The following is a 27,298-nucleotide window of genomic DNA, read 5'->3' as shown; positions in this document are numbered from 1 at the left end:
ACGCCGGCTACATAAGGCAGCGCCTGTCCGGCCTCCCTTCAGTCTGTTCGGTCCTCGACCCTGCTTGCAAGATGCCTGAGCCCGCAAAGTCCGCTCCAGCCCCGAAGAAGGGGTCGAAGAAGGCGGTGACCAAGGCGCAGAAGAAGGACGGCAAGAAGCGCAAGCGCAGCCGCAAGGAGAGCTACTCTGTGTACGTGTACAAGGTGCTGAAGCAAGTGCACCCGGACACGGGCATCTCGTCCAAGGCCATGGGCATCATGAACTCGTTCGTGAACGACATCTTCGAGCGCATCGCGGGCGAGGCTTCGCGCCTGGCGCACTACAACAAGCGCTCGACCATCACGTCTCGGGAGATCCAGACGGCCGTGCGTCTGCTGCTGCCCGGGGAGCTGGCCAAGCACGCGGTGTCGGAGGGCACCAAGGCCGTCACCAAGTACACGAGCTCCAAGTGAGTGCGTGAGGTCGCCGTTCTGTCTGCACTTCACCCCCAAAGGCTCTTTTCAGAGCCACCTACCTCTTTCAGAAAAAGAGCAGCTTGTAACCTTTTGTTAGTATTTCTCTGCTTTTTGGAGTGAGGCCTGCGAGTTTTTTTAGGTGACTGGATAAAATGGACGGGTTTCTAAAGTGGTTTCTGTGTGTATTGTGTGTATGTATGCATTTGTAGACAATCTGCAAGGTTAAGTTTGCTTTGATGGAAGTCCTAGGGAAAAAAATGGGACTTATTCTTGCTGCGGTACCAGGGCGTTGATCTGACTGTAAGAAGCGTTCTGCCCTCCCGTCTTTGGCCGGGCGCCTGCGCTGCTTAAAAACCTTGATATGGCGTGTTTTCCGCCTTATTGTGAGGGCAAAGTAAATGTCCCCTTGCAGCGCTAGAGCGCCGAGCTCCGGAGGTTGGAGCCGCTGCTCATTGTCTCCTATACTCGGGTTTTGCGGGGAAATTGAAGAAGGACCCGCGGGAGCGATGAGGCACGGTGACTGCACCTCGCGTTTTACACCGAACCCAACAACCTGGTCCCCTCCTGCTTCCCGTGTTCTATTAGGACAGCGGTGCCACAGACTCTTGGAAAGGGCCCTGTCGGCCATCGCAATCCTGTCGCTTCATCCCGCCTCTAAAACCCTGCGCGAAGGCACTTGCATTGTAAATCTGAATAGCAAACTTCCTCCGCAAGACACGCTCCGAGCTTCTTTCCAGTCGCTCTGGTGTTCCCTCCCCTAGCGCTGGGGGCGGGCGGTCTCAGGTCTGGCACAGGCCACAGCATCCGCGAGGTTCTGCTCGTCAGCCAGGTACGGCCGGCGCGCGTCCCTTCCGACCTGGGACGCTGGCGACACCCCCGCTTGCACCCCAGCTCTCCTGTGCTGTCACTCCTGAGCGCTGTAGTCGCCTGGAGTACGCTGTTCCGGCGGATGGGAAAGGGCGTCGGCCTCCTCTGCCACCCCGTGGCCACAAGCAGAAGCACAGGTCCCGGCGCGTTTCCGGGGCTGCAGGGGTGAGGCTCCTAGGCAAGGAGGCCCGGTTCCTGGTCACCCCTGGATCTAAAACCGAGTCTCCAGGAGTCATTCGCTCGTGGGCGAGGGCAGGGTAGTGGGGACACGGCCAGTGGAAAGGACTGTTCATTTCTAGTCCAAACCAAAAAAAACCCCACAAAAGTAGTTCTAAAAATGCTCTAGTTTAGTCCTCAGCATGGTAAATATCTGACTACTATAAATCCGAACCCCGACGGAAATAACGAGCCTTGGCTTCTTTTGCCAGGCTGATGGTCTGAAGATTTGGCGCATATTAGGCATATGATGAGCCTATGGTTTTCCCACCATGAACAAGCCAGTGTAGATCCAGCAACTGCAACCATATGCAGGCTTTCTTAAATTTCTTTCTCTCACCTTGGAGCAAGGTTGCTGTTTCCTTTTCAGCCCAGGTAGACTTCCGCAGATGGGCTAATTCTTTTCCAAATGCTCGAATCAGCACTTTGGCAGTGTCTACTCCTAACCGTGTCCAAACACCCCACGAACACTGCCACTTTGACAGGGCTGATGTGACATTTCACCTGGGCCTGGGATGGGTCCCTTGGAAAGGTGCTTGGAGCAGAGGGGGCAGCAGGGCACCCACTGCTCTCCAGCTGCAACCCTGTATGAGTCCAGGCCGTCTTTCCCTTCCCGGCTTTGTACTATGGGTGGTGAGGCAGGACTGCTGGTCCTCCGAGGCTCCTTGGCCATGCCATCCATCCCGAATGAAGAGTTGTGCCCATCCCTCCTGCCCCACAGGCCTGCTTTCTCCCAGGGCTATCTCTGGGACCCACAAGATGGACACAGAACTCTGCCCACGAGGTGGTCAGGCATGGCAGCTGCACTTGTTAGAAAGGGCATCGGGAGAGCTATGGTGAACCCGGGTTTCCACCAGCACACGTCCCAGACACTTAACCCCAGGTGGTTCTGTTGCTCTCCAAGGCTGGAGATGTTCAGAATGCTCCAGCTGAGGAATTCCCTGGGTTCCCAAAGCTCATCCCAGCCCCCTGAACAGAAGAATGGGCTGCAATCCTCTCCACCTTCATTAGGGCCTCAGTCATCGGGTTGGAGCCCTGTGAATGCAACCTGTGCATGTGTATGTGTGTGCGTGAGTGTGCATATGTGTGTGTGTATGTCAGAGAGAGAGAGAGAACAGTGCAGTTCCAGGAATGAACTCCAGTCCTGTGGTGTGTGAGTAAGTGGAACTGTCCCTTAGGAAGGGAACCAAGGGTTGAACTTGATAACATTATGTAACATTTTAGTCAGATTACTGGCTGGAACTGTAATCTTTGCTTGCTTTCACAGGGCATGAAACAACTGGTCTGTCAGAAAATGTATTACAGATTTACCTGTTGGTCCCTTTGATCTGTGTCATTTGCCTAAAACATGCTTGTCACTTGCTCAGTTTTTACAATTTGAGATTCAAATGTGCTCCTTGATTATTGAACAGGTTGAGAAAAAACCATTTAGGGCATAATCCTGAACTCTCATTAGATGTGGTGTCCGGAATGGGTAACTTCACAAATGCACATGCTCAGGCTTGCTGCTCTAGGGACCTTTTTAAATTTATTTTTTATTATTTTTCATCCTGTGGTTCTTTATACACTGTTGGCTCAAGTTCTCCATCAAATGGGGGTACCAGCACCAGATGATGGAGCTCCTATGCAACCTTTTACTCTTTTTACACTTAATTTGTGGCTTGATTACAAGAGGGTGTAAAATGACTTTAAAAGTCTCTAAGCTATAGATATCCTGGTTCTACAGTTGGCTTTTGAGCACGCCAACCACAATTGCCAACAAGCTATTAACCAGTCAAGCTGGCTGATGATATAGGGGTATATGTTAAAGTGAGCCAAAACATCGGGTCACCTTCTTACAATCCCACGTTGATGGCCCAGTCTGTTTCCTGGCAAACCCAATAAGATTTTCTAATTAAGAGATGCTCTTGAAGAAACAAAAGTTTACATATGGTTCTGACAATTTATTACTACTAATCTCATGGTACCTCGAATGCATGCCTGCCTTCCAGACATTCAGTCTGATGAAATGTAAAACTGGGGTTATTTATAGTGATAACCTTTTTTAGATTCAGAAATCTGCCCTTTTCTTGTGCTTCAGCTACTTACGATGAGATATATGTTAAATCAACATGAGATTACCAGTCGTGAGATTATCTTTAAAAACTTTATATGATCTGTGTTATATGTATCACTCCGTTCTATACTATGGATAGACATTTAACTATGTTGCACAAATGCTAAAATACTATTTATGGCTTTTTATCTCAAGTTTTCTCTGTAAACTTTATAGCTGTTATACCAACACAAGTGATAAGAAATGACAATCCCTGGCTATATTTTATATTTTAAAGTACTTGATATCCAGATAAAATTATAATAGTTAAACTCAGTAGTTCCACTACCATACTGTTTCTGAGGTTATACAAGACAAAAAAGGCCATCTTATGCAACAACATTGTGTATCAGCCTTTGCCTGCCTCTAAAGACATAGTGACCTGCTTATATTAGCAGACCCACTAACAATGATTCCAGCTTTGGGGAATTATGCATGTGACTTGAATTCCCTATGATCCTAGGGACAAGCAGTTATTGAAAGATGTTTTAACCTTAAAACAACAATTAATAAAACAAAAAAGCAAAAGCCAGACAATCCAGATGTTGCCACAGATGCAACTACATTTGGCAATTTACGTTTCCCATTTCTTAAATCCAGCTCATAGGCCCTCAGCGCCCCCTCCATGCTTCACTGACAAAGTTCTTGCTTTCCAAGAGTGGACATAGGCCCTGGGTCTCATCTTCACATGGCTCCACAGACAGGTGACCACTAGGGAGGAAGTGTTGGGCGCAGGCGCTCAACATACCATACCCCACCCGGGACTAAGGACCACGCCAGCTTCCGCAATGCGCTACGTCCCTCTTTAAATTAGCCAACCCGTGCGCACTTCGTGCTCACTCCGTACTCTGTGGCAACTCCTGATTGGCCACAGCTGGATATAATAGCCGGAGCCTACATCCCATTCCCGCCCTGCTTCCTTGTGGCAGCCTGTGATTGGTCACGGCCGAATATATAAACCAGAGCCCGCCTAAATAAACTAGCAGTTAACTGTCGTCCACAAAAGCGTCTCCTGTCTCCTGTTTCATTGGAGCTGCGCCGGTCAACTGGTGGCCCGTACGGGGAGCCCGGAGCACTGAGACCCTCTCTCCGACAGGACGAGGAGAGCTGAGACCCTCTCTCCAATGGAACAGAGACATTAACAGGTAAAACCGTCAAGCGCTGATAGCGGGGGCTACTCGGCGGGCGAGGGCTGACAGGTTAAACTGCTCAACGTTGGTAGCGGGGGCTGCGGGCCGGATAGCAGGGGCTATCGGGCAACCTTGGGCGGACGCGTCGCAAGGGTCAGGAACTCGTAAAGAGAGTTCCGGGGGCCGAAAAGAGGCAGGTTTTGGGGGCGCCGTAAAGGGGCGCGGGGACTAAGCTGTCCCTGTATAAAAAAAAAAAAAAAAAAAAAAAAAAGGAAAAAAAAATAAAATAAAATAAAAAGAAACTCTTGAAATTCCGGTTAACATGGGTAACACGGCTACTCAGCCACTGTCAGTCGCCTTAAGCGACTTACTGAGAGAAAAGGGATTACAAATGAAACAAGAACAAATTCAAAACTTCCTCGATCAGGTCGATAAGGTAGCACCTTGGTTTGGTCCCACGGGGTCCATTACCATCCCCAGCTGGGATAAATTAGGGAGAGATCTTGACTTTGCAGCAGAAAATGGCCTCTTGGAGCCAGGAGTCAGACCCCTTTGGGCAGTGGTGAGAAGCTGCCTTGCAGACACCTCTTGTCGTGACCATATAAGGGCTGGCGCCATGGCGCTTGATTACCATCAGGCAGAATCCTCCTGCGAGCAATCTCGTGAGCCCAGTGCCGCAGGCGAGGTGACCCCACCCAATTCAGAAACAAAGGACTCGTCAGATAATGAGGGGGAGGAAGAAGAAGTATACAAAATGGTGGATGCAGACACCACCAAAAGAGGGGAAGTCACACACACGCAGTCGAGAGGGCCTTACTCTGAGGCCATAAATGAGCTGCAATGCAGGATTTCTCAGAGTAAATGGGTCAATGAAAGTGAGTACGGGATCCCAGGGCCGCCCTGTATAAGACCTACAGCTCTACCTCCCGACCCGCCAGATTATCATGCTCACCGGAGACCCTGCCATCAGCTATGTAGCTGTCCGCAACGGGTCCAGACGTCCCCTGGGACATTCCAGGAAGACCTTTGGAATCAAGTCAACAGAGAGGACCCAGGAGGCCTGGGCCATTTTCTCCAGGCTTTTCCGGTTGCTGTAGATGCTCAGGGAAACAGAGCCCACCTGCCTATAGATATGAAGGCGATAAAGCATCTTAAGGAGGCCAGCACCATGTACGGTGTTAATGGGGCGTATACCCTGTCCCTAGTAGAAGCCCAGGCAGGAAACGCCATGACACCTGCTGATTGGGCCAGTTTGTGCAAAGCAGTGCTCAGCCCAGGCCAATATCTTGATTGGAAAGCTTGGAATGTTGAACTTGCCACAGAACAGGCCCAAGCTAATGTCCAGAACAATCAGGCCGCCTGGAACATAGATATGTTATTAGGACAAGGGCAGTATCTCAATAACCAGCTGATATTTCCACAAGAGGTGTATGCACAGATAAATAGAATAGCCATACAAGCATGGAAACGGGTCTCAGCTAGGGGAGAAGTCTCAGGCCACTTGACAAAAATTTTGCAGGGCCCGAGCGAGCCTTTTTCAGATTTTGTGGCCCACATGATGGAGGCAGCAGGGAGAGTTTTTAGAGACGCAGAGACAGCCATGCCGCTCATTAAGCAGCTCACAGCTGCTCTGGGTCAGCACCAGGTATAGTTCGTTAACTTGGCAGGAGTCGGGGCTTGCCATTGTTGATGGCCCTACCACGAGACAAAACAAAAGCCGCATCCAAACTTATTCAAGAGCAATTAAAATTAGGCCATATCAAACCCTCAAGTCTATTCTGTTTAAACAAAAGGAGGGTATTGCCCAGGGCATGACACCTAGGGCCAGACTAAATCTTGCCCTCTTCACTTACAATTTTGTAAACATCAACCCACAAGGATCCACGCCAGCACAGCTACATGCCAACCCTGTCGCACCCAAACATGGTTGGGTACGCTGGAAAGACCTCCTGCATGGGGTGTGGAGAGGCCCCAGCCCAGTACTTAGTTGGGCGAGAGGGGCGGTCTGTGTCTTCCCGCAGGAAGAAGGCAGCGAACCTGTCTGGGTCCCGGAACGCCTGATACGTCCCTGCAAACCACCAGACCCTGACCCAGAGGAAACGTCAACCACAGAACAGGGGAACCAACAGGAGCCTCACAAGCCAGACCAAGCAAGTATACCCACAACTCCCATTAACCATGGCACCTTGGCCAACTCCCCTGGTTAGTAGCCTCCTTTTCCCTTCCTTCTTACATCTCGTACGGCCCTTGCAGCCAATGACTTTTCTAAATTGCTCCACCGCAACCTGTTATATGTTATAATGTTGGGATAACAGTACACTTTCAGCTGTTGTTATGCAGGTACTCCAGTTCGTACCGGTTCCAGTTATGGTGGACTCAGACGAATTTCCTGTGATCCAGCTCGGGCCAACTCTCCAATTGGCTTTCATAAAGGAATGGGCAGAAACAGGGGCTCTGGCTACCATGACTACACTTGCCGTTGCCGCATTCGGCAGTCTACTTCTGCTCTGTCGGATTCGCAGACAAAGGAATAGGGACAAAGTATCAAACAAGCAATGCTGATCATGGAATCTGGTCAAAGCCCGGCAGCATGGCTCGCCATGCTGTGACGCAGGTGTGGAGCAAAGCATCGCAGGGGGTGTCGTCCTTGGCCAGGAGACACCCCGGTCCCCATGTCGGTGAGCATGTGGGTTGGGCTCATAAAACAATACTCCCACCCCCTCCAAAAGAGCACCAACGAGTAGTGAGGCACTGTCATGACTGCATCGTGACACCTCACGAGGGGCACCGACCTCTGGAGACCCTGCGTCAGTTATAAAGAAAGGGGGAGATGTTGGGCGCAGGCGCTCAACATACCATACCCCACCCGGGACTAAGGACCACGCCAGCTTCCGCAATGCGCTATGTCCCTCTTTAAATTAGCCAACCCGTGCGCACTTCGTGCTCACTCTGTACTCTGTGGCAACTCCTGATTGGCCACAGCTGGATATAGTAGCCGGAGCCTACATCCCATTCCCGCCCTGCTTCCTTGTGGCAGCCTGTGATTGGTCACGGCCGAATATATAAACCAGAGCCCGCCTAAATAAACTAGCAGTTAACTGTCGTCCACAAAAGCGTCTCCTGTCTCCTGTTTCATTGGAGCTGCGCCGGTCAACTGGTGGCCCGTACGGGGAGCCCGGAGCACTGAGACCCTCTCTCCGACAGGACGAGGAGAGCTGAGACCCTCTCTCCAATGGAACAGAGACATTAACAGGTAAAACCGTCAAGCGCTGATAGCGGGGGCTACTCGGCGGGCGAGGGCTGACAGGTTAAACTGCTCAACGTTGGTAGCGGGGGCTGCGGGCCGGATAGCAGGGGCTATCGGGCAACCTTGGGCGGACGCGTCGCAAGGGTCAGGAACTCGTAAAGAGAGTTCCGGGGGCCGAAAAGAGGCAGGTTTTGGGGGCGCCGTAAAGGGGCGCGGGGACTAAGCTGTCCCTGTATAAAAAAAAAAAAAAAAAAAAAAAAAGGAAAAAAAAATAAAATAAAATAAAAAGAAACTCTTGAAATTCCGGTTAACATGGGTAACACGGCTACTCAGCCACTGTCAGTCGCCTTAAGCGACTTACTGAGAGAAAAGGGATTACAAATGAAACAAGAACAAATTCAAAACTTCCTCGATCAGGTCGATAAGGTAGCACCTTGGTTTGGTCCCACGGGGTCCATTACCATCCCCAGCTGGGATAAATTAGGGAGAGATCTTGACTTTGCAGCAGAAAATGGCCTCTTGGAGCCAGGAGTCAGACCCCTTTGGGCAGTGGTGAGAAGCTGCCTTGCAGACACCTCTTGTCGTGACCATATAAGGGCTGGCGCCATGGCGCTTGATTACCATCAGGCAGAATCCTCCTGCGAGCAATCTCGTGAGCCCAGTGCCGCAGGCGAGGTGACCCCACCCAATTCAGAAACAAAGGACTCGTCAGATAATGAGGGGGAGGAAGAAGAAGTATACAAAATGGTGGATGCAGACACCACCAAAAGAGGGGAAGTCACACACACGCAGTCGAGAGGGCCTTACTCTGAGGCCATAAATGAGCTGCAATGCAGGATTTCTCAGAGTAAATGGGTCAATGAAAGTGAGTACGGGATCCCAGGGCCGCCCTGTATAAGACCTACAGCTCTACCTCCCGACCCGCCAGATTATCATGCTCACCGGAGACCCTGCCATCAGCTATGTAGCTGTCCGCAACGGGTCCAGACGTCCCCTGGGACATTCCAGGAAGACCTTTGGAATCAAGTCAACAGAGAGGACCCAGGAGGCCTGGGCCATTTTCTCCAGGCTTTTCCGGTTGCTGTAGATGCTCAGGGAAACAGAGCCCACCTGCCTATAGATATGAAGGCGATAAAGCATCTTAAGGAGGCCAGCACCATGTACGGTGTTAATGGGGCGTATACCCTGTCCCTAGTAGAAGCCCAGGCAGGAAACGCCATGACACCTGCTGATTGGGCCAGTTTGTGCAAAGCAGTGCTCAGCCCAGGCCAATATCTTGATTGGAAAGCTTGGAATGTTGAACTTGCCACAGAACAGGCCCAAGCTAATGTCCAGAACAATCAGGCCGCCTGGAACATAGATATGTTATTAGGACAAGGGCAGTATCTCAATAACCAGCTGATATTTCCACAAGAGGTGTATGCACAGATAAATAGAATAGCCATACAAGCATGGAAACGGGTCTCAGCTAGGGGAGAAGTCTCAGGCCACTTGACAAAAATTTTGCAGGGCCCGAGCGAGCCTTTTTCAGATTTTGTGGCCCACATGATGGAGGCAGCAGGGAGAGTTTTTAGAGACGCAGAGACAGCCATGCCGCTCATTAAGCAGCTCACAGCTGCTCTGGGTCAGCACCAGGTATAGTTCGTTAACTTGGCAGGAGTCGGGGCTTGCCATTGTTGATGGCCCTACCACGAGACAAAACAAAAGCCGCATCCAAACTTATTCAAGAGCAATTAAAATTAGGCCATATCAAACCCTCAAGTCTATTCTGTTTAAACAAAAGGAGGGTATTGCCCAGGGCATGACACCTAGGGCCAGACTAAATCTTGCCCTCTTCACTTACAATTTTGTAAACATCAACCCACAAGGATCCACGCCAGCACAGCTACATGCCAACCCTGTCGCACCCAAACATGGTTGGGTACGCTGGAAAGACCTCCTGCATGGGGTGTGGAGAGGCCCCAGCCCAGTACTTAGTTGGGCGAGAGGGGCGGTCTGTGTCTTCCCGCAGGAAGAAGGCAGCGAACCTGTCTGGGTCCCGGAACGCCTGATACGTCCCTGCAAACCACCAGACCCTGACCCAGAGGAAACGTCAACCACAGAACAGGGGAACCAACAGGAGCCTCACAAGCCAGACCAAGCAAGTATACCCACAACTCCCATTAACCATGGCACCTTGGCCAACTCCCCTGGTTAGTAGCCTCCTTTTCCCTTCCTTCTTACATCTCGTACGGCCCTTGCAGCCAATGACTTTTCTAAATTGCTCCACCGCAACCTGTTATATGTTATAATGTTGGGATAACAGTACACTTTCAGCTGTTGTTATGCAGGTACTCCAGTTCGTACCGGTTCCAGTTATGGTGGACTCAGACGAATTTCCTGTGATCCAGCTCGGGCCAACTCTCCAATTGGCTTTCATAAAGGAATGGGCAGAAACAGGGGCTCTGGCTACCATGACTACACTTGCCGTTGCCGCATTCGGCAGTCTACTTCTGCTCTGTCGGATTCGCAGACAAAGGAATAGGGACAAAGTATCAAACAAGCAATGCTGATCATGGAATCTGGTCAAAGCCCGGCAGCATGGCTCGCCATGCTGTGACGCAGGTGTGGAGCAAAGCATCGCAGGGGGTGTCGTCCTTGGCCAGGAGACACCCCGGTCCCCATGTCGGTGAGCATGTGGGTTGGGCTCATAAAACAATACTCCCACCCCCTCCAAAAGAGCACCAACGAGTAGTGAGGCACTGTCATGACTGCATCGTGACACCTCACGAGGGGCACCGACCTCTGGAGACCCTGCGTCAGTTATAAAGAAAGGGGGAGATGTTGGGCGCAGGCGCTCAACATACCATACCCCACCCGGGACTAAGGACCACGCCAGCTTCCGCAATGCGCTATGTCCCTCTTTAAATTAGCCAACCCGTGCGCACTTCGTGCTCACTCTGTACTCTGTGGCAACTCCTGATTGGCCACAGCTGGATATAGTAGCCGGAGCCTACATCCCATTCCCGCCCTGCTTCCTTGTGGCAGCCTGTGATTGGTCACGGCCGAATATATAAACCAGAGCCCGCCTAAATAAACTAGCAGTTAACTGTCGTCCACAAAAGCGTCTCCTGTCTCCTGTTTCATTGGAGCTGCGCCGGTCAACTGGTGGCCCGTACGGGGAGCCCGGAGCACTGAGACCCTCTCTCCGACAGGACGAGGAGAGCTGAGACCCTCTCTCCAATGGAACAGAGACATTAACAGGTAAAACCGTCAAGCGCTGATAGCGGGGGCTACTCGGCGGGCGAGGGCTGACAGGTTAAACTGCTCAACGTTGGTAGCGGGGGCTGCGGGCCGGATAGCAGGGGCTATCGGGCAACCTTGGGCGGACGCGTCGCAAGGGTCAGGAACTCGTAAAGAGAGTTCCGGGGGCCGAAAAGAGGCAGGTTTTGGGGGCGCCGTAAAGGGGCGCGGGGACTAAGCTGTCCCTGTATAAAAAAAAAAAAAAAAAAAAAAAAAGGAAAAAAAAATAAAATAAAATAAAAAGAAACTCTTGAAATTCCGGTTAACATGGGTAACACGGCTACTCAGCCACTGTCAGTCGCCTTAAGCGACTTACTGAGAGAAAAGGGATTACAAATGAAACAAGAACAAATTCAAAACTTCCTCGATCAGGTCGATAAGGTAGCACCTTGGTTTGGTCCCACGGGGTCCATTACCATCCCCAGCTGGGATAAATTAGGGAGAGATCTTGACTTTGCAGCAGAAAATGGCCTCTTGGAGCCAGGAGTCAGACCCCTTTGGGCAGTGGTGAGAAGCTGCCTTGCAGACACCTCTTGTCGTGACCATATAAGGGCTGGCGCCATGGCGCTTGATTACCATCAGGCAGAATCCTCCTGCGAGCAATCTCGTGAGCCCAGTGCCGCAGGCGAGGTGACCCCACCCAATTCAGAAACAAAGGACTCGTCAGATAATGAGGGGGAGGAAGAAGAAGTATACAAAATGGTGGATGCAGACACCACCAAAAGAGGGGAAGTCACACACACGCAGTCGAGAGGGCCTTACTCTGAGGCCATAAATGAGCTGCAATGCAGGATTTCTCAGAGTAAATGGGTCAATGAAAGTGAGTACGGGATCCCAGGGCCGCCCTGTATAAGACCTACAGCTCTACCTCCCGACCCGCCAGATTATCATGCTCACCGGAGACCCTGCCATCAGCTATGTAGCTGTCCGCAACGGGTCCAGACGTCCCCTGGGACATTCCAGGAAGACCTTTGGAATCAAGTCAACAGAGAGGACCCAGGAGGCCTGGGCCATTTTCTCCAGGCTTTTCCGGTTGCTGTAGATGCTCAGGGAAACAGAGCCCACCTGCCTATAGATATGAAGGCGATAAAGCATCTTAAGGAGGCCAGCACCATGTACGGTGTTAATGGGGCGTATACCCTGTCCCTAGTAGAAGCCCAGGCAGGAAACGCCATGACACCTGCTGATTGGGCCAGTTTGTGCAAAGCAGTGCTCAGCCCAGGCCAATATCTTGATTGGAAAGCTTGGAATGTTGAACTTGCCACAGAACAGGCCCAAGCTAATGTCCAGAACAATCAGGCCGCCTGGAACATAGATATGTTATTAGGACAAGGGCAGTATCTCAATAACCAGCTGATATTTCCACAAGAGGTGTATGCACAGATAAATAGAATAGCCATACAAGCATGGAAACGGGTCTCAGCTAGGGGAGAAGTCTCAGGCCACTTGACAAAAATTTTGCAGGGCCCGAGCGAGCCTTTTTCAGATTTTGTGGCCCACATGATGGAGGCAGCAGGGAGAGTTTTTAGAGACGCAGAGACAGCCATGCCGCTCATTAAGCAGCTCACAGCTGCTCTGGGTCAGCACCAGGTATAGTTCGTTAACTTGGCAGGAGTCGGGGCTTGCCATTGTTGATGGCCCTACCACGAGACAAAACAAAAGCCGCATCCAAACTTATTCAAGAGCAATTAAAATTAGGCCATATCAAACCCTCAAGTCTATTCTGTTTAAACAAAAGGAGGGTATTGCCCAGGGCATGACACCTAGGGCCAGACTAAATCTTGCCCTCTTCACTTACAATTTTGTAAACATCAACCCACAAGGATCCACGCCAGCACAGCTACATGCCAACCCTGTCGCACCCAAACATGGTTGGGTACGCTGGAAAGACCTCCTGCATGGGGTGTGGAGAGGCCCCAGCCCAGTACTTAGTTGGGCGAGAGGGGCGGTCTGTGTCTTCCCGCAGGAAGAAGGCAGCGAACCTGTCTGGGTCCCGGAACGCCTGATACGTCCCTGCAAACCACCAGACCCTGACCCAGAGGAAACGTCAACCACAGAACAGGGGAACCAACAGGAGCCTCACAAGCCAGACCAAGCAAGTATACCCACAACTCCCATTAACCATGGCACCTTGGCCAACTCCCCTGGTTAGTAGCCTCCTTTTCCCTTCCTTCTTACATCTCGTACGGCCCTTGCAGCCAATGACTTTTCTAAATTGCTCCACCGCAACCTGTTATATGTTATAATGTTGGGATAACAGTACACTTTCAGCTGTTGTTATGCAGGTACTCCAGTTCGTACCGGTTCCAGTTATGGTGGACTCAGACGAATTTCCTGTGATCCAGCTCGGGCCAACTCTCCAATTGGCTTTCATAAAGGAATGGGCAGAAACAGGGGCTCTGGCTACCATGACTACACTTGCCGTTGCCGCATTCGGCAGTCTACTTCTGCTCTGTCGGATTCGCAGACAAAGGAATAGGGACAAAGTATCAAACAAGCAATGCTGATCATGGAATCTGGTCAAAGCCCGGCAGCATGGCTCGCCATGCTGTGACGCAGGTGTGGAGCAAAGCATCGCAGGGGGTGTCGTCCTTGGCCAGGAGACACCCCGGTCCCCATGTCGGTGAGCATGTGGGTTGGGCTCATAAAACAATACTCCCACCCCCTCCAAAAGAGCACCAACGAGTAGTGAGGCACTGTCATGACTGCATCGTGACACCTCACGAGGGGCACCGACCTCTGGAGACCCTGCGTCAGTTATAAAGAAAGGGGGAGATGTTGGGCGCAGGCGCTCAACATACCATACCCCACCCGGGACTAAGGACCACGCCAGCTTCCGCAATGCGCTATGTCCCTCTTTAAATTAGCCAACCCGTGCGCACTTCGTGCTCACTCTGTACTCTGTGGCAACTCCTGATTGGCCACAGCTGGATATAGTAGCCGGAGCCTACATCCCATTCCCGCCCTGCTTCCTTGTGGCAGCCTGTGATTGGTCACGGCCGAATATATAAACCAGAGCCCGCCTAAATAAACTAGCAGTTAACTGTCGTCCACAAAAGCGTCTCCTGTCTCCTGTTTCATTGGAGCTGCGCCGGTCAACTGGTGGCCCGTACGGGGAGCCCGGAGCACTGAGACCCTCTCTCCGACAGGACGAGGAGAGCTGAGACCCTCTCTCCAATGGAACAGAGACATTAACAGGTAAAACCGTCAAGCGCTGATAGCGGGGGCTACTCGGCGGGCGAGGGCTGACAGGTTAAACTGCTCAACGTTGGTAGCGGGGGCTGCGGGCCGGATAGCAGGGGCTATCGGGCAACCTTGGGCGGACGCGTCGCAAGGGTCAGGAACTCGTAAAGAGAGTTCCGGGGGCCGAAAAGAGGCAGGTTTTGGGGGCGCCGTAAAGGGGCGCGGGGACTAAGCTGTCCCTGTATAAAAAAAAAAAAAAAAAAAAAAAAAGGAAAAAAAAATAAAATAAAATAAAAAGAAACTCTTGAAATTCCGGTTAACATGGGTAACACGGCTACTCAGCCACTGTCAGTCGCCTTAAGCGACTTACTGAGAGAAAAGGGATTACAAATGAAACAAGAACAAATTCAAAACTTCCTCGATCAGGTCGATAAGGTAGCACCTTGGTTTGGTCCCACGGGGTCCATTACCATCCCCAGCTGGGATAAATTAGGGAGAGATCTTGACTTTGCAGCAGAAAATGGCCTCTTGGAGCCAGGAGTCAGACCCCTTTGGGCAGTGGTGAGAAGCTGCCTTGCAGACACCTCTTGTCGTGACCATATAAGGGCTGGCGCCATGGCGCTTGATTACCATCAGGCAGAATCCTCCTGCGAGCAATCTCGTGAGCCCAGTGCCGCAGGCGAGGTGACCCCACCCAATTCAGAAACAAAGGACTCGTCAGATAATGAGGGGGAGGAAGAAGAAGTATACAAAATGGTGGATGCAGACACCACCAAAAGAGGGGAAGTCACACACACGCAGTCGAGAGGGCCTTACTCTGAGGCCATAAATGAGCTGCAATGCAGGATTTCTCAGAGTAAATGGGTCAATGAAAGTGAGTACGGGATCCCAGGGCCGCCCTGTATAAGACCTACAGCTCTACCTCCCGACCCGCCAGATTATCATGCTCACCGGAGACCCTGCCATCAGCTATGTAGCTGTCCGCAACGGGTCCAGACGTCCCCTGGGACATTCCAGGAAGACCTTTGGAATCAAGTCAACAGAGAGGACCCAGGAGGCCTGGGCCATTTTCTCCAGGCTTTTCCGGTTGCTGTAGATGCTCAGGGAAACAGAGCCCACCTGCCTATAGATATGAAGGCGATAAAGCATCTTAAGGAGGCCAGCACCATGTACGGTGTTAATGGGGCGTATACCCTGTCCCTAGTAGAAGCCCAGGCAGGAAACGCCATGACACCTGCTGATTGGGCCAGTTTGTGCAAAGCAGTGCTCAGCCCAGGCCAATATCTTGATTGGAAAGCTTGGAATGTTGAACTTGCCACAGAACAGGCCCAAGCTAATGTCCAGAACAATCAGGCCACCTGGAACATAGATATGTTATTAGGACAAGGGCAGTATCTCAATAACCAGCTGATATTTCCACAAGAGGTGTATGCACAGATAAATAGAATAGCCATACAAGCATGGAAACGGGTCTCAGCTAGGGGAGAAGTCTCAGGCCACTTGACAAAAATTTTGCAGGGCCCGAGCGAGCCTTTTTCAGATTTTGTGGCCCACATGATGGAGGCAGCAGGGAGAGTTTTTAGAGACGCAGAGACAGCCATGCCGCTCATTAAGCAGCTCACAGCTGCTCTGGGTCAGCACCAGGTATAGTTCGTTAACTTGGCAGGAGTCGGGGCTTGCCATTGTTGATGGCCCTACCACGAGACAAAACAAAAGCCGCATCCAAACTTATTCAAGAGCAATTAAAATTAGGCCATATCAAACCCTCAAGTCTATTCTGTTTAAACAAAAGGAGGGTATTGCCCAGGGCATGACACCTAGGGCCAGACTAAATCTTGCCCTCTTCACTTACAATTTTGTAAACATCAACCCACAAGGATCCACGCCAGCACAGCTACATGCCAACCCTGTCGCACCCAAACATGGTTGGGTACGCTGGAAAGACCTCCTGCATGGGGTGTGGAGAGGCCCCAGCCCAGTACTTAGTTGGGCGAGAGGGGCGGTCTGTGTCTTCCCGCAGGAAGAAGGCAGCGAACCTGTCTGGGTCCCGGAACGCCTGATACGTCCCTGCAAACCACCAGACCCTGACCCAGAGGAAACGTCAACCACAGAACAGGGGAACCAACAGGAGCCTCACAAGCCAGACCAAGCAAGTATACCCACAACTCCCATTAACCATGGCACCTTGGCCAACTCCCCTGGTTAGTAGCCTCCTTTTCCCTTCCTTCTTACATCTCGTACGGCCCTTGCAGCCAATGACTTTTCTAAATTGCTCCACCGCAACCTGTTATATGTTATAATGTTGGGATAACAGTACACTTTCAGCTGTTGTTATGCAGGTACTCCAGTTCGTACCGGTTCCAGTTATGGTGGACTCAGACGAATTTCCTGTGATCCAGCTCGGGCCAACTCTCCAATTGGCTTTCATAAAGGAATGGGCAGAAACAGGGGCTCTGGCTACCATGACTACACTTGCCGTTGCCGCATTCGGCAGTCTACTTCTGCTCTGTCGGATTCGCAGACAAAGGAATAGGGACAAAGTATCAAACAAGCAATGCTGATCATGGAATCTGGTCAAAGCCCGGCAGCATGGCTCGCCATGCTGTGACGCAGGTGTGGAGCAAAGCATCGCAGGGGGTGTCGTCCTTGGCCAGGAGACACCCCGGTCCCCATGTCGGTGAGCATGTGGGTTGGGCTCATAAAACAATACTCCCACCCCCTCCAAAAGAGCACCAACGAGTAGTGAGGCACTGTCATGACTGCATCGTGACACCTCACGAGGGGCACCGACCTCTGGAGACCCTGCGTCAGTTATAAAGAAAGGGGGAGATGTTGGGCGCAGGCGCTCAACATACCATACCCCACCCGGGACTAAGGACCACGCCAGCTTCCGCAATGCGCTATGTCCCTCTTTAAATTAGCCAACCCGTGCACACTTCGTGCTCACTCTGTACTCTGTGGCAACTCCTGATTGGCCACAGCTGGATATAGTAGCCGGAGCCTACATCCCATTCCCGCCCTGCTTCCTTGTGGCAGCCTGTGATTGGTCACGGCCGAATATATAAACCAGAGCCCGCCTAAATAAACTAGCAGTTAACTGTCGTCCACAAAAGCGTCTCCTGTCTCCTGTTTCATTGGAGCTGCGCCGGTCAACTGGTGGCCCGTACGGGGAGCCCGGAGCACTGAGACCCTCTCTCCGACAGGACGAGGAGAGCTGAGACCCTCTCTCCAATGGAACAGAGACATTAACAGGTAAAACCGTCAAGCGCTGATAGCGGGGGCTACTCGGCGGGCGAGGGCTGACAGGTTAAACTGCTCAACGTTGGTAGCGGGGGCTGCGGGCCGGATAGCAGGGGCTATCGGGCAACCTTGGGCGGACGCGTCGCAAGGGTCAGGAACTCGTAAAGAGAGTTCCGGGGGCCGAAAAGAGGCAGGTTTTGGGGGCGCCGTAAAGGGGCGCGGGGACTAAGCTGTCCCTGTATAAAAAAAAAAAAAAAAAAAAAAAAAGGAAAAAAAAATAAAATAAAATAAAAAGAAACTCTTGAAATTCCGGTTAACATGGGTAACACGGCTACTCAGCCACTGTCAGTCGCCTTAAGCGACTTACTGAGAGAAAAGGGATTACAAATGAAACAAGAACAAATTCAAAACTTCCTCGATCAGGTCGATAAGGTAGCACCTTGGTTTGGTCCCACGGGGTCCATTACCATCCCCAGCTGGGATAAATTAGGGAGAGATCTTGACTTTGCAGCAGAAAATGGCCTCTTGGAGCCAGGAGTCAGACCCCTTTGGGCAGTGGTGAGAAGCTGCCTTGCAGACACCTCTTGTCGTGACCATATAAGGGCTGGCGCCATGGCGCTTGATTACCATCAGGCAGAATCCTCCTGCGAGCAATCTCGTGAGCCCAGTGCCGCAGGCGAGGTGACCCCACCCAATTCAGAAACAAAGGACTCGTCAGATAATGAGGGGGAGGAAGAAGAAGTATACAAAATGGTGGATGCAGACACCACCAAAAGAGGGGAAGTCACACACACGCAGTCGAGAGGGCCTTACTCTGAGGCCATAAATGAGCTGCAATGCAGGATTTCTCAGAGTAAATGGGTCAATGAAAGTGAGTACGGGATCCCAGGGCCGCCCTGTATAAGACCTACAGCTCTACCTCCCGACCCGCCAGATTATCATGCTCACCGGAGACCCTGCCATCAGCTATGTAGCTGTCCGCAACGGGTCCAGACGTCCCCTGGGACATTCCAGGAAGACCTTTGGAATCAAGTCAACAGAGAGGACCCAGGAGGCCTGGGCCATTTTCTCCAGGCTTTTCCGGTTGCTGTAGATGCTCAGGGAAACAGAGCCCACCTGCCTATAGATATGAAGGCGATAAAGCATCTTAAGGAGGCCAGCACCATGTACGGTGTTAATGGGGCGTATACCCTGTCCCTAGTAGAAGCCCAGGCAGGAAACGCCATGACACCTGCTGATTGGGCCAGTTTGTGCAAAGCAGTGCTCAGCCCAGGCCAATATCTTGATTGGAAAGCTTGGAATGTTGAACTTGCCACAGAACAGGCCCAAGCTAATGTCCAGAACAATCAGGCCGCCTGGAACATAGATATGTTATTAGGACAAGGGCAGTATCTCAATAACCAGCTGATATTTCCACAAGAGGTGTATGCACAGATAAATAGAATAGCCATACAAGCATGGAAACGGGTCTCAGCTAGGGGAGAAGTCTCAGGCCACTTGACAAAAATTTTGCAGGGCCCGAGCGAGCCTTTTTCAGATTTTGTGGCCCACATGATGGAGGCAGCAGGGAGAGTTTTTAGAGACGCAGAGACAGCCATGCCGCTCATTAAGCAGCTCACAGCTGCTCTGGGTCAGCACCAGGTATAGTTCGTTAACTTGGCAGGAGTCGGGGCTTGCCATTGTTGATGGCCCTACCACGAGACAAAACAAAAGCCGCATCCAAACTTATTCAAGAGCAATTAAAATTAGGCCATATCAAACCCTCAAGTCTATTCTGTTTAAACAAAAGGAGGGTATTGCCCAGGGCATGACACCTAGGGCCAGACTAAATCTTGCCCTCTTCACTTACAATTTTGTAAACATCAACCCACAAGGATCCACGCCAGCACAGCTACATGCCAACCCTGTCGCACCCAAACATGGTTGGGTACGCTGGAAAGACCTCCTGCATGGGGTGTGGAGAGGCCCCAGCCCAGTACTTAGTTGGGCGAGAGGGGCGGTCTGTGTCTTCCCGCAGGAAGAAGGCAGCGAACCTGTCTGGGTCCCGGAACGCCTGATACGTCCCTGCAAACCACCAGACCCTGACCCAGAGGAAACGTCAACCACAGAACAGGGGAACCAACAGGAGCCTCACAAGCCAGACCAAGCAAGTATACCCACAACTCCCATTAACCATGGCACCTTGGCCAACTCCCCTGGTTAGTAGCCTCCTTTTCCCTTCCTTCTTACATCTCGTACGGCCCTTGCAGCCAATGACTTTTCTAAATTGCTCCACCGCAACCTGTTATATGTTATAATGTTGGGATAACAGTACACTTTCAGCTGTTGTTATGCAGGTACTCCAGTTCGTACCGGTTCCAGTTATGGTGGACTCAGACGAATTTCCTGTGATCCAGCTCGGGCCAACTCTCCAATTGGCTTTCATAAAGGAATGGGCAGAAACAGGGGCTCTGGCTACCATGACTACACTTGCCGTTGCCGCATTCGGCAGTCTACTTCTGCTCTGTCGGATTCGCAGACAAAGGAATAGGGACAAAGTATCAAACAAGCAATGCTGATCATGGAATCTGGTCAAAGCCCGGCAGCATGGCTCGCCATGCTGTGACGCAGGTGTGGAGCAAAGCATCGCAGGGGGTGTCGTCCTTGGCCAGGAGACACCCCGGTCCCCATGTCGGTGAGCATGTGGGTTGGGCTCATAAAACAATACTCCCACCCCCTCCAAAAGAGCACCAACGAGTAGTGAGGCACTGTCATGACTGCATCGTGACACCTCACGAGGGGCACCGACCTCTGGAGACCCTGCGTCAGTTATAAAGAAAGGGGGAGATGTTGGGCGCAGGCGCTCAACATACCATACCCCACCCGGGACTAAGGACCACGCCAGCTTCCGCAATGCGCTATGTCCCTCTTTAAATTAGCCAACCCGTGCGCACTTCGTGCTCACTCTGTACTCTGTGGCAACTCCTGATTGGCCACAGCTGGATATAGTAGCCGGAGCCTACATCCCATTCCCGCCCTGCTTCCTTGTGGCAGCCTGTGATTGGTCACGGCCGAATATATAAACCAGAGCCCGCCTAAATAAACTAGCAGTTAACTGTCGTCCACAAAAGCGTCTCCTGTCTCCTGTTTCATTGGAGCTGCGCCGGTCAACTGGTGGCCCGTACGGGGAGCCCGGAGCACTGAGACCCTCTCTCCGACAGGACGAGGAGAGCTGAGACCCTCTCTCCAATGGAACAGAGACATTAACAGGTAAAACCGTCAAGCGCTGATAGCGGGGGCTACTCGGCGGGCGAGGGCTGACAGGTTAAACTGCTCAACGTTGGTAGCGGGGGCTGCGGGCCGGATAGCAGGGGCTATCGGGCAACCTTGGGCGGACGCGTCGCAAGGGTCAGGAACTCGTAAAGAGAGTTCCGGGGGCCGAAAAGAGGCAGGTTTTGGGGGCGCCGTAAAGGGGCGCGGGGACTAAGCTGTCCCTGTATAAAAAAAAAAAAAAAAAAAAAAAAAGGAAAAAAAAATAAAATAAAATAAAAAGAAACTCTTGAAATTCCGGTTAACATGGGTAACACGGCTACTCAGCCACTGTCAGTCGCCTTAAGCGACTTACTGAGAGAAAAGGGATTACAAATGAAACAAGAACAAATTCAAAACTTCCTCGATCAGGTCGATAAGGTAGCACCTTGGTTTGGTCCCACGGGGTCCATTACCATCCCCAGCTGGGATAAATTAGGGAGAGATCTTGACTTTGCAGCAGAAAATGGCCTCTTGGAGCCAGGAGTCAGACCCCTTTGGGCAGTGGTGAGAAGCTGCCTTGCAGACACCTCTTGTCGTGACCATATAAGGGCTGGCGCCATGGCGCTTGATTACCATCAGGCAGAATCCTCCTGCGAGCAATCTCGTGAGCCCAGTGCCGCAGGCGAGGTGACCCCACCCAATTCAGAAACAAAGGACTCGTCAGATAATGAGGGGGAGGAAGAAGAAGTATACAAAATGGTGGATGCAGACACCACCAAAAGAGGGGAAGTCACACACACGCAGTCGAGAGGGCCTTACTCTGAGGCCATAAATGAGCTGCAATGCAGGATTTCTCAGAGTAAATGGGTCAATGAAAGTGAGTACGGGATCCCAGGGCCGCCCTGTATAAGACCTACAGCTCTACCTCCCGACCCGCCAGATTATCATGCTCACCGGAGACCCTGCCATCAGCTATGTAGCTGTCCGCAACGGGTCCAGACGTCCCCTGGGACATTCCAGGAAGACCTTTGGAATCAAGTCAACAGAGAGGACCCAGGAGGCCTGGGCCATTTTCTCCAGGCTTTTCCGGTTGCTGTAGATGCTCAGGGAAACAGAGCCCACCTGCCTATAGATATGAAGGCGATAAAGCATCTTAAGGAGGCCAGCACCATGTACGGTGTTAATGGGGCGTATACCCTGTCCCTAGTAGAAGCCCAGGCAGGAAACGCCATGACACCTGCTGATTGGGCCAGTTTGTGCAAAGCAGTGCTCAGCCCAGGCCAATATCTTGATTGGAAAGCTTGGAATGTTGAACTTGCCACAGAACAGGCCCAAGCTAATGTCCAGAACAATCAGGCCACCTGGAACATAGATATGTTATTAGGACAAGGGCAGTATCTCAATAACCAGCTGATATTTCCACAAGAGGTGTATGCACAGATAAATAGAATAGCCATACAAGCATGGAAACGGGTCTCAGCTAGGGGAGAAGTCTCAGGCCACTTGACAAAAATTTTGCAGGGCCCGAGCGAGCCTTTTTCAGATTTTGTGGCCCACATGATGGAGGCAGCAGGGAGAGTTTTTAGAGACGCAGAGACAGCCATGCCGCTCATTAAGCAGCTCACAGCTGCTCTGGGTCAGCACCAGGTATAGTTCGTTAACTTGGCAGGAGTCGGGGCTTGCCATTGTTGATGGCCCTACCACGAGACAAAACAAAAGCCGCATCCAAACTTATTCAAGAGCAATTAAAATTAGGCCATATCAAACCCTCAAGTCTATTCTGTTTAAACAAAAGGAGGGTATTGCCCAGGGCATGACACCTAGGGCCAGACTAAATCTTGCCCTCTTCACTTACAATTTTGTAAACATCAACCCACAAGGATCCACGCCAGCACAGCTACATGCCAACCCTGTCGCACCCAAACATGGTTGGGTACGCTGGAAAGACCTCCTGCATGGGGTGTGGAGAGGCCCCAGCCCAGTACTTAGTTGGGCGAGAGGGGCGGTCTGTGTCTTCCCGCAGGAAGAAGGCAGCGAACCTGTCTGGGTCCCGGAACGCCTGATACGTCCCTGCAAACCACCAGACCCTGACCCAGAGGAAACGTCAACCACAGAACAGGGGAACCAACAGGAGCCTCACAAGCCAGACCAAGCAAGTATACCCACAACTCCCATTAACCATGGCACCTTGGCCAACTCCCCTGGTTAGTAGCCTCCTTTTCCCTTCCTTCTTACATCTCGTACGGCCCTTGCAGCCAATGACTTTTCTAAATTGCTCCACCGCAACCTGTTATATGTTATAATGTTGGGATAACAGTACACTTTCAGCTGTTGTTATGCAGGTACTCCAGTTCGTACCGGTTCCAGTTATGGTGGACTCAGACGAATTTCCTGTGATCCAGCTCGGGCCAACTCTCCAATTGGCTTTCATAAAGGAATGGGCAGAAACAGGGGCTCTGGCTACCATGACTACACTTGCCGTTGCCGCATTCGGCAGTCTACTTCTGCTCTGTCGGATTCGCAGACAAAGGAATAGGGACAAAGTATCAAACAAGCAATGCTGATCATGGAATCTGGTCAAAGCCCGGCAGCATGGCTCGCCATGCTGTGACGCAGGTGTGGAGCAAAGCATCGCAGGGGGTGTCGTCCTTGGCCAGGAGACACCCCGGTCCCCATGTCGGTGAGCATGTGGGTTGGGCTCATAAAACAATACTCCCACCCCCTCCAAAAGAGCACCAACGAGTAGTGAGGCACTGTCATGACTGCATCGTGACACCTCACGAGGGGCACCGACCTCTGGAGACCCTGCGTCAGTTATAAAGAAAGGGGGAGATGTTGGGCGCAGGCGCTCAACATACCATACCCCACCCGGGACTAAGGACCACGCCAGCTTCCGCAATGCGCTATGTCCCTCTTTAAATTAGCCAACCCGTGCACACTTCGTGCTCACTCTGTACTCTGTGGCAACTCCTGATTGGCCACAGCTGGATATAGTAGCCGGAGCCTACATCCCATTCCCGCCCTGCTTCCTTGTGGCAGCCTGTGATTGGTCACGGCCGAATATATAAACCAGAGCCCGCCTAAATAAACTAGCAGTTAACTGTCGTCCACAAAAGCGTCTCCTGTCTCCTGTTTCATTGGAGCTGCGCCGGTCAACTGGTGGCCCGTACGGGGAGCCCGGAGCACTGAGACCCTCTCTCCGACAGGACGAGGAGAGCTGAGACCCTCTCTCCAATGGAACAGAGACATTAACAGGTAAAACCGTCAAGCGCTGATAGCGGGGGCTACTCGGCGGGCGAGGGCTGACAGGTTAAACTGCTCAACGTTGGTAGCGGGGGCTGCGGGCCGGATAGCAGGGGCTATCGGGCAACCTTGGGCGGACGCGTCGCAAGGGTCAGGAACTCGTAAAGAGAGTTCCGGGGGCCGAAAAGAGGCAGGTTTTGGGGGCGCCGTAAAGGGGCGCGGGGACTAAGCTGTCCCTGTATAAAAAAAAAAAAAAAAAAAAAAAAAGGAAAAAAAAATAAAATAAAATAAAAAGAAACTCTTGAAATTCCGGTTAACATGGGTAACACGGCTACTCAGCCACTGTCAGTCGCCTTAAGCGACTTACTGAGAGAAAAGGGATTACAAATGAAACAAGAACAAATTCAAAACTTCCTCGATCAGGTCGATAAGGTAGCACCTTGGTTTGGTCCCACGGGGTCCATTACCATCCCCAGCTGGGATAAATTAGGGAGAGATCTTGACTTTGCAGCAGAAAATGGCCTCTTGGAGCCAGGAGTCAGACCCCTTTGGGCAGTGGTGAGAAGCTGCCTTGCAGACACCTCTTGTCGTGACCATATAAGGGCTGGCGCCATGGCGCTTGATTACCATCAGGCAGAATCCTCCTGCGAGCAATCTCGTGAGCCCAGTGCCGCAGGCGAGGTGACCCCACCCAATTCAGAAACAAAGGACTCGTCAGATAATGAGGGGGAGGAAGAAGAAGTATACAAAATGGTGGATGCAGACACCACCAAAAGAGGGGAAGTCACACACACGCAGTCGAGAGGGCCTTACTCTGAGGCCATAAATGAGCTGCAATGCAGGATTTCTCAGAGTAAATGGGTCAATGAAAGTGAGTACGGGATCCCAGGGCCGCCCTGTATAAGACCTACAGCTCTACCTCCCGACCCGCCAGATTATCATGCTCACCGGAGACCCTGCCATCAGCTATGTAGCTGTCCGCAACGGGTCCAGACGTCCCCTGGGACATTCCAGGAAGACCTTTGGAATCAAGTCAACAGAGAGGACCCAGGAGGCCTGGGCCATTTTCTCCAGGCTTTTCCGGTTGCTGTAGATGCTCAGGGAAACAGAGCCCACCTGCCTATAGATATGAAGGCGATAAAGCATCTTAAGGAGGCCAGCACCATGTACGGTGTTAATGGGGCGTATACCCTGTCCCTAGTAGAAGCCCAGGCAGGAAACGCCATGACACCTGCTGATTGGGCCAGTTTGTGCAAAGCAGTGCTCAGCCCAGGCCAATATCTTGATTGGAAAGCTTGGAATGTTGAACTTGCCACAGAACAGGCCCAAGCTAATGTCCAGAACAATCAGGCCGCCTGGAACATAGATATGTTATTAGGACAAGGGCAGTATCTCAATAACCAGCTGATATTTCCACAAGAGGTGTATGCACAGATAAATAGAATAGCCATACAAGCATGGAAACGGGTCTCAGCTAGGGGAGAAGTCTCAGGCCACTTGACAAAAATTTTGCAGGGCCCGAGCGAGCCTTTTTCAGATTTTGTGGCCCACATGATGGAGGCAGCAGGGAGAGTTTTTAGAGACGCAGAGACAGCCATGCCGCTCATTAAGCAGCTCACAGCTGCTCTGGGTCAGCACCAGGTATAGTTCGTTAACTTGGCAGGAGTCGGGGCTTGCCATTGTTGATGGCCCTACCACGAGACAAAACAAAAGCCGCATCCAAACTTATTCAAGAGCAATTAAAATTAGGCCATATCAAACCCTCAAGTCTATTCTGTTTAAACAAAAGGAGGGTATTGCCCAGGGCATGACACCTAGGGCCAGACTAAATCTTGCCCTCTTCACTTACAATTTTGTAAACATCAACCCACAAGGATCCACGCCAGCACAGCTACATGCCAACCCTGTCGCACCCAAACATGGTTGGGTACGCTGGAAAGACCTCCTGCATGGGGTGTGGAGAGGCCCCAGCCCAGTACTTAGTTGGGCGAGAGGGGCGGTCTGTGTCTTCCCACAGGAAGAAGGCAGCGAACCTGTCTGGGTCCCGGAACGCCTGATACGTCCCTGCAAACCACCAGACCCTGACCCAGAGGAAACGTCAACCACAGAACAGGGGAACCAACAGGAGCCTCACAAGCCAGACCAAGCAAGTATACCCACAACTCCCATTAACCATGGCACCTTGGCCAACTCCCCTGGTTAGTAGCCTCCTTTTCCCTTCCTTCTTACATCTCGTACGGCCCTTGCAGCCAATGACTTTTCTAAATTGCTCCACCGCAACCTGTTATATGTTATAATGTTGGGATAACAGTACACTTTCAGCTGTTGTTATGCAGGTACTCCAGTTCGTACCGGTTCCAGTTATGGTGGACTCAGACGAATTTCCTGTGATCCAGCTCGGGCCAACTCTCCAATTGGCTTTCATAAAGGAATGGGCAGAAACAGGGGCTCTGGCTACCATGACTACACTTGCCGTTGCCGCATTCGGCAGTCTACTTCTGCTCTGTCGGATTCGCAGACAAAGGAATAGGGACAAAGTATCAAACAAGCAATGCTGATCATGGAATCTGGTCAAAGCCCGGCAGCATGGCTCGCCATGCTGTGACGCAGGTGTGGAGCAAAGCATCGCAGGGGGTGTCGTCCTTGGCCAGGAGACACCCCGGTCCCCATGTCGGTGAGCATGTGGGTTGGGCTCATAAAACAATACTCCCACCCCCTCCAAAAGAGCACCAACGAGTAGTGAGGCACTGTCATGACTGCATCGTGACACCTCACGAGGGGCACCGACCTCTGGAGACCCTGCGTCAGTTATAAAGAAAGGGGGAGATGTTGGGCGCAGGCGCTCAACATACCATACCCCACCCGGGACTAAGGACCACGCCAGCTTCCGCAATGCGCTATGTCCCTCTTTAAATTAGCCAACCCGTGCGCACTTCGTGCTCACTCTGTACTCTGTGGCAACTCCTGATTGGCCACAGCTGGATATAGTAGCCGGAGCCTACATCCCATTCCCGCCCTGCTTCCTTGTGGCAGCCTGTGATTGGTCACGGCCGAATATATAAACCAGAGCCCGCCTAAATAAACTAGCAGTTAACTGTCGTCCACAAAA

The 27,298-nt window shown here is 51.7% G+C and overlaps 1 protein-coding gene across 10 annotated transcripts; it reads left to right on the top strand.

Annotated features, from left to right (window-relative positions):
• Nucleotides 1–14: 14 nt before the first annotated feature.
• On the top strand, nt 15–27,298 carry LOC134478449 (histone H2B type 1-C/E/F/G/I). Of its 10 annotated transcripts, XM_063259764.1 has the most exons (4): nt 584–1,284; nt 4,730–4,778; nt 6,785–24,201; nt 26,207–27,298. In XM_063259764.1, the coding sequence occupies exon 3, from the start codon at nt 8,323–8,325 to the stop codon at nt 9,649–9,651; it is 1,329 nt and encodes a 442-aa protein (XP_063115834.1). In that variant the 5' UTR covers nt 584–1,284; nt 4,730–4,778; nt 6,785–8,322; the 3' UTR covers nt 9,652–24,201; nt 26,207–27,298. The 10 variants fall into 10 exon arrangements, with proteins under 10 accessions (XP_063115835.1, XP_063115834.1, XP_063115833.1 ...); XM_063259763.1 differs by having other exon boundaries at nt 4,730–24,201; XM_063259762.1 differs by having other exon boundaries at nt 584–4,778.

Source organism: Cavia porcellus, unplaced genomic scaffold (assembly GCF_034190915.1).
Source record: "Cavia porcellus strain 051 isolate PalLab524CR breed Dunkin Hartley unplaced genomic scaffold, mCavPor4.1 scaffold_13, whole genome shotgun sequence".
Lineage (NCBI taxonomy): Eukaryota > Metazoa > Chordata > Mammalia > Rodentia > Caviidae > Cavia > Cavia porcellus.
Note: the sequence above shows the minus strand (reverse complement) of the source record. Positions and strands in the feature narration are given on the sequence as shown.

What these genes read in the sequence shown, in the direction of transcription:
- LOC134478449 (XM_063259764.1), top strand. Translation starts at nt 8,323, where the DNA reads ATGGGTAACACGGCTACTCAGCCACTGTCAGTCGCCTTAAGCGACTTA.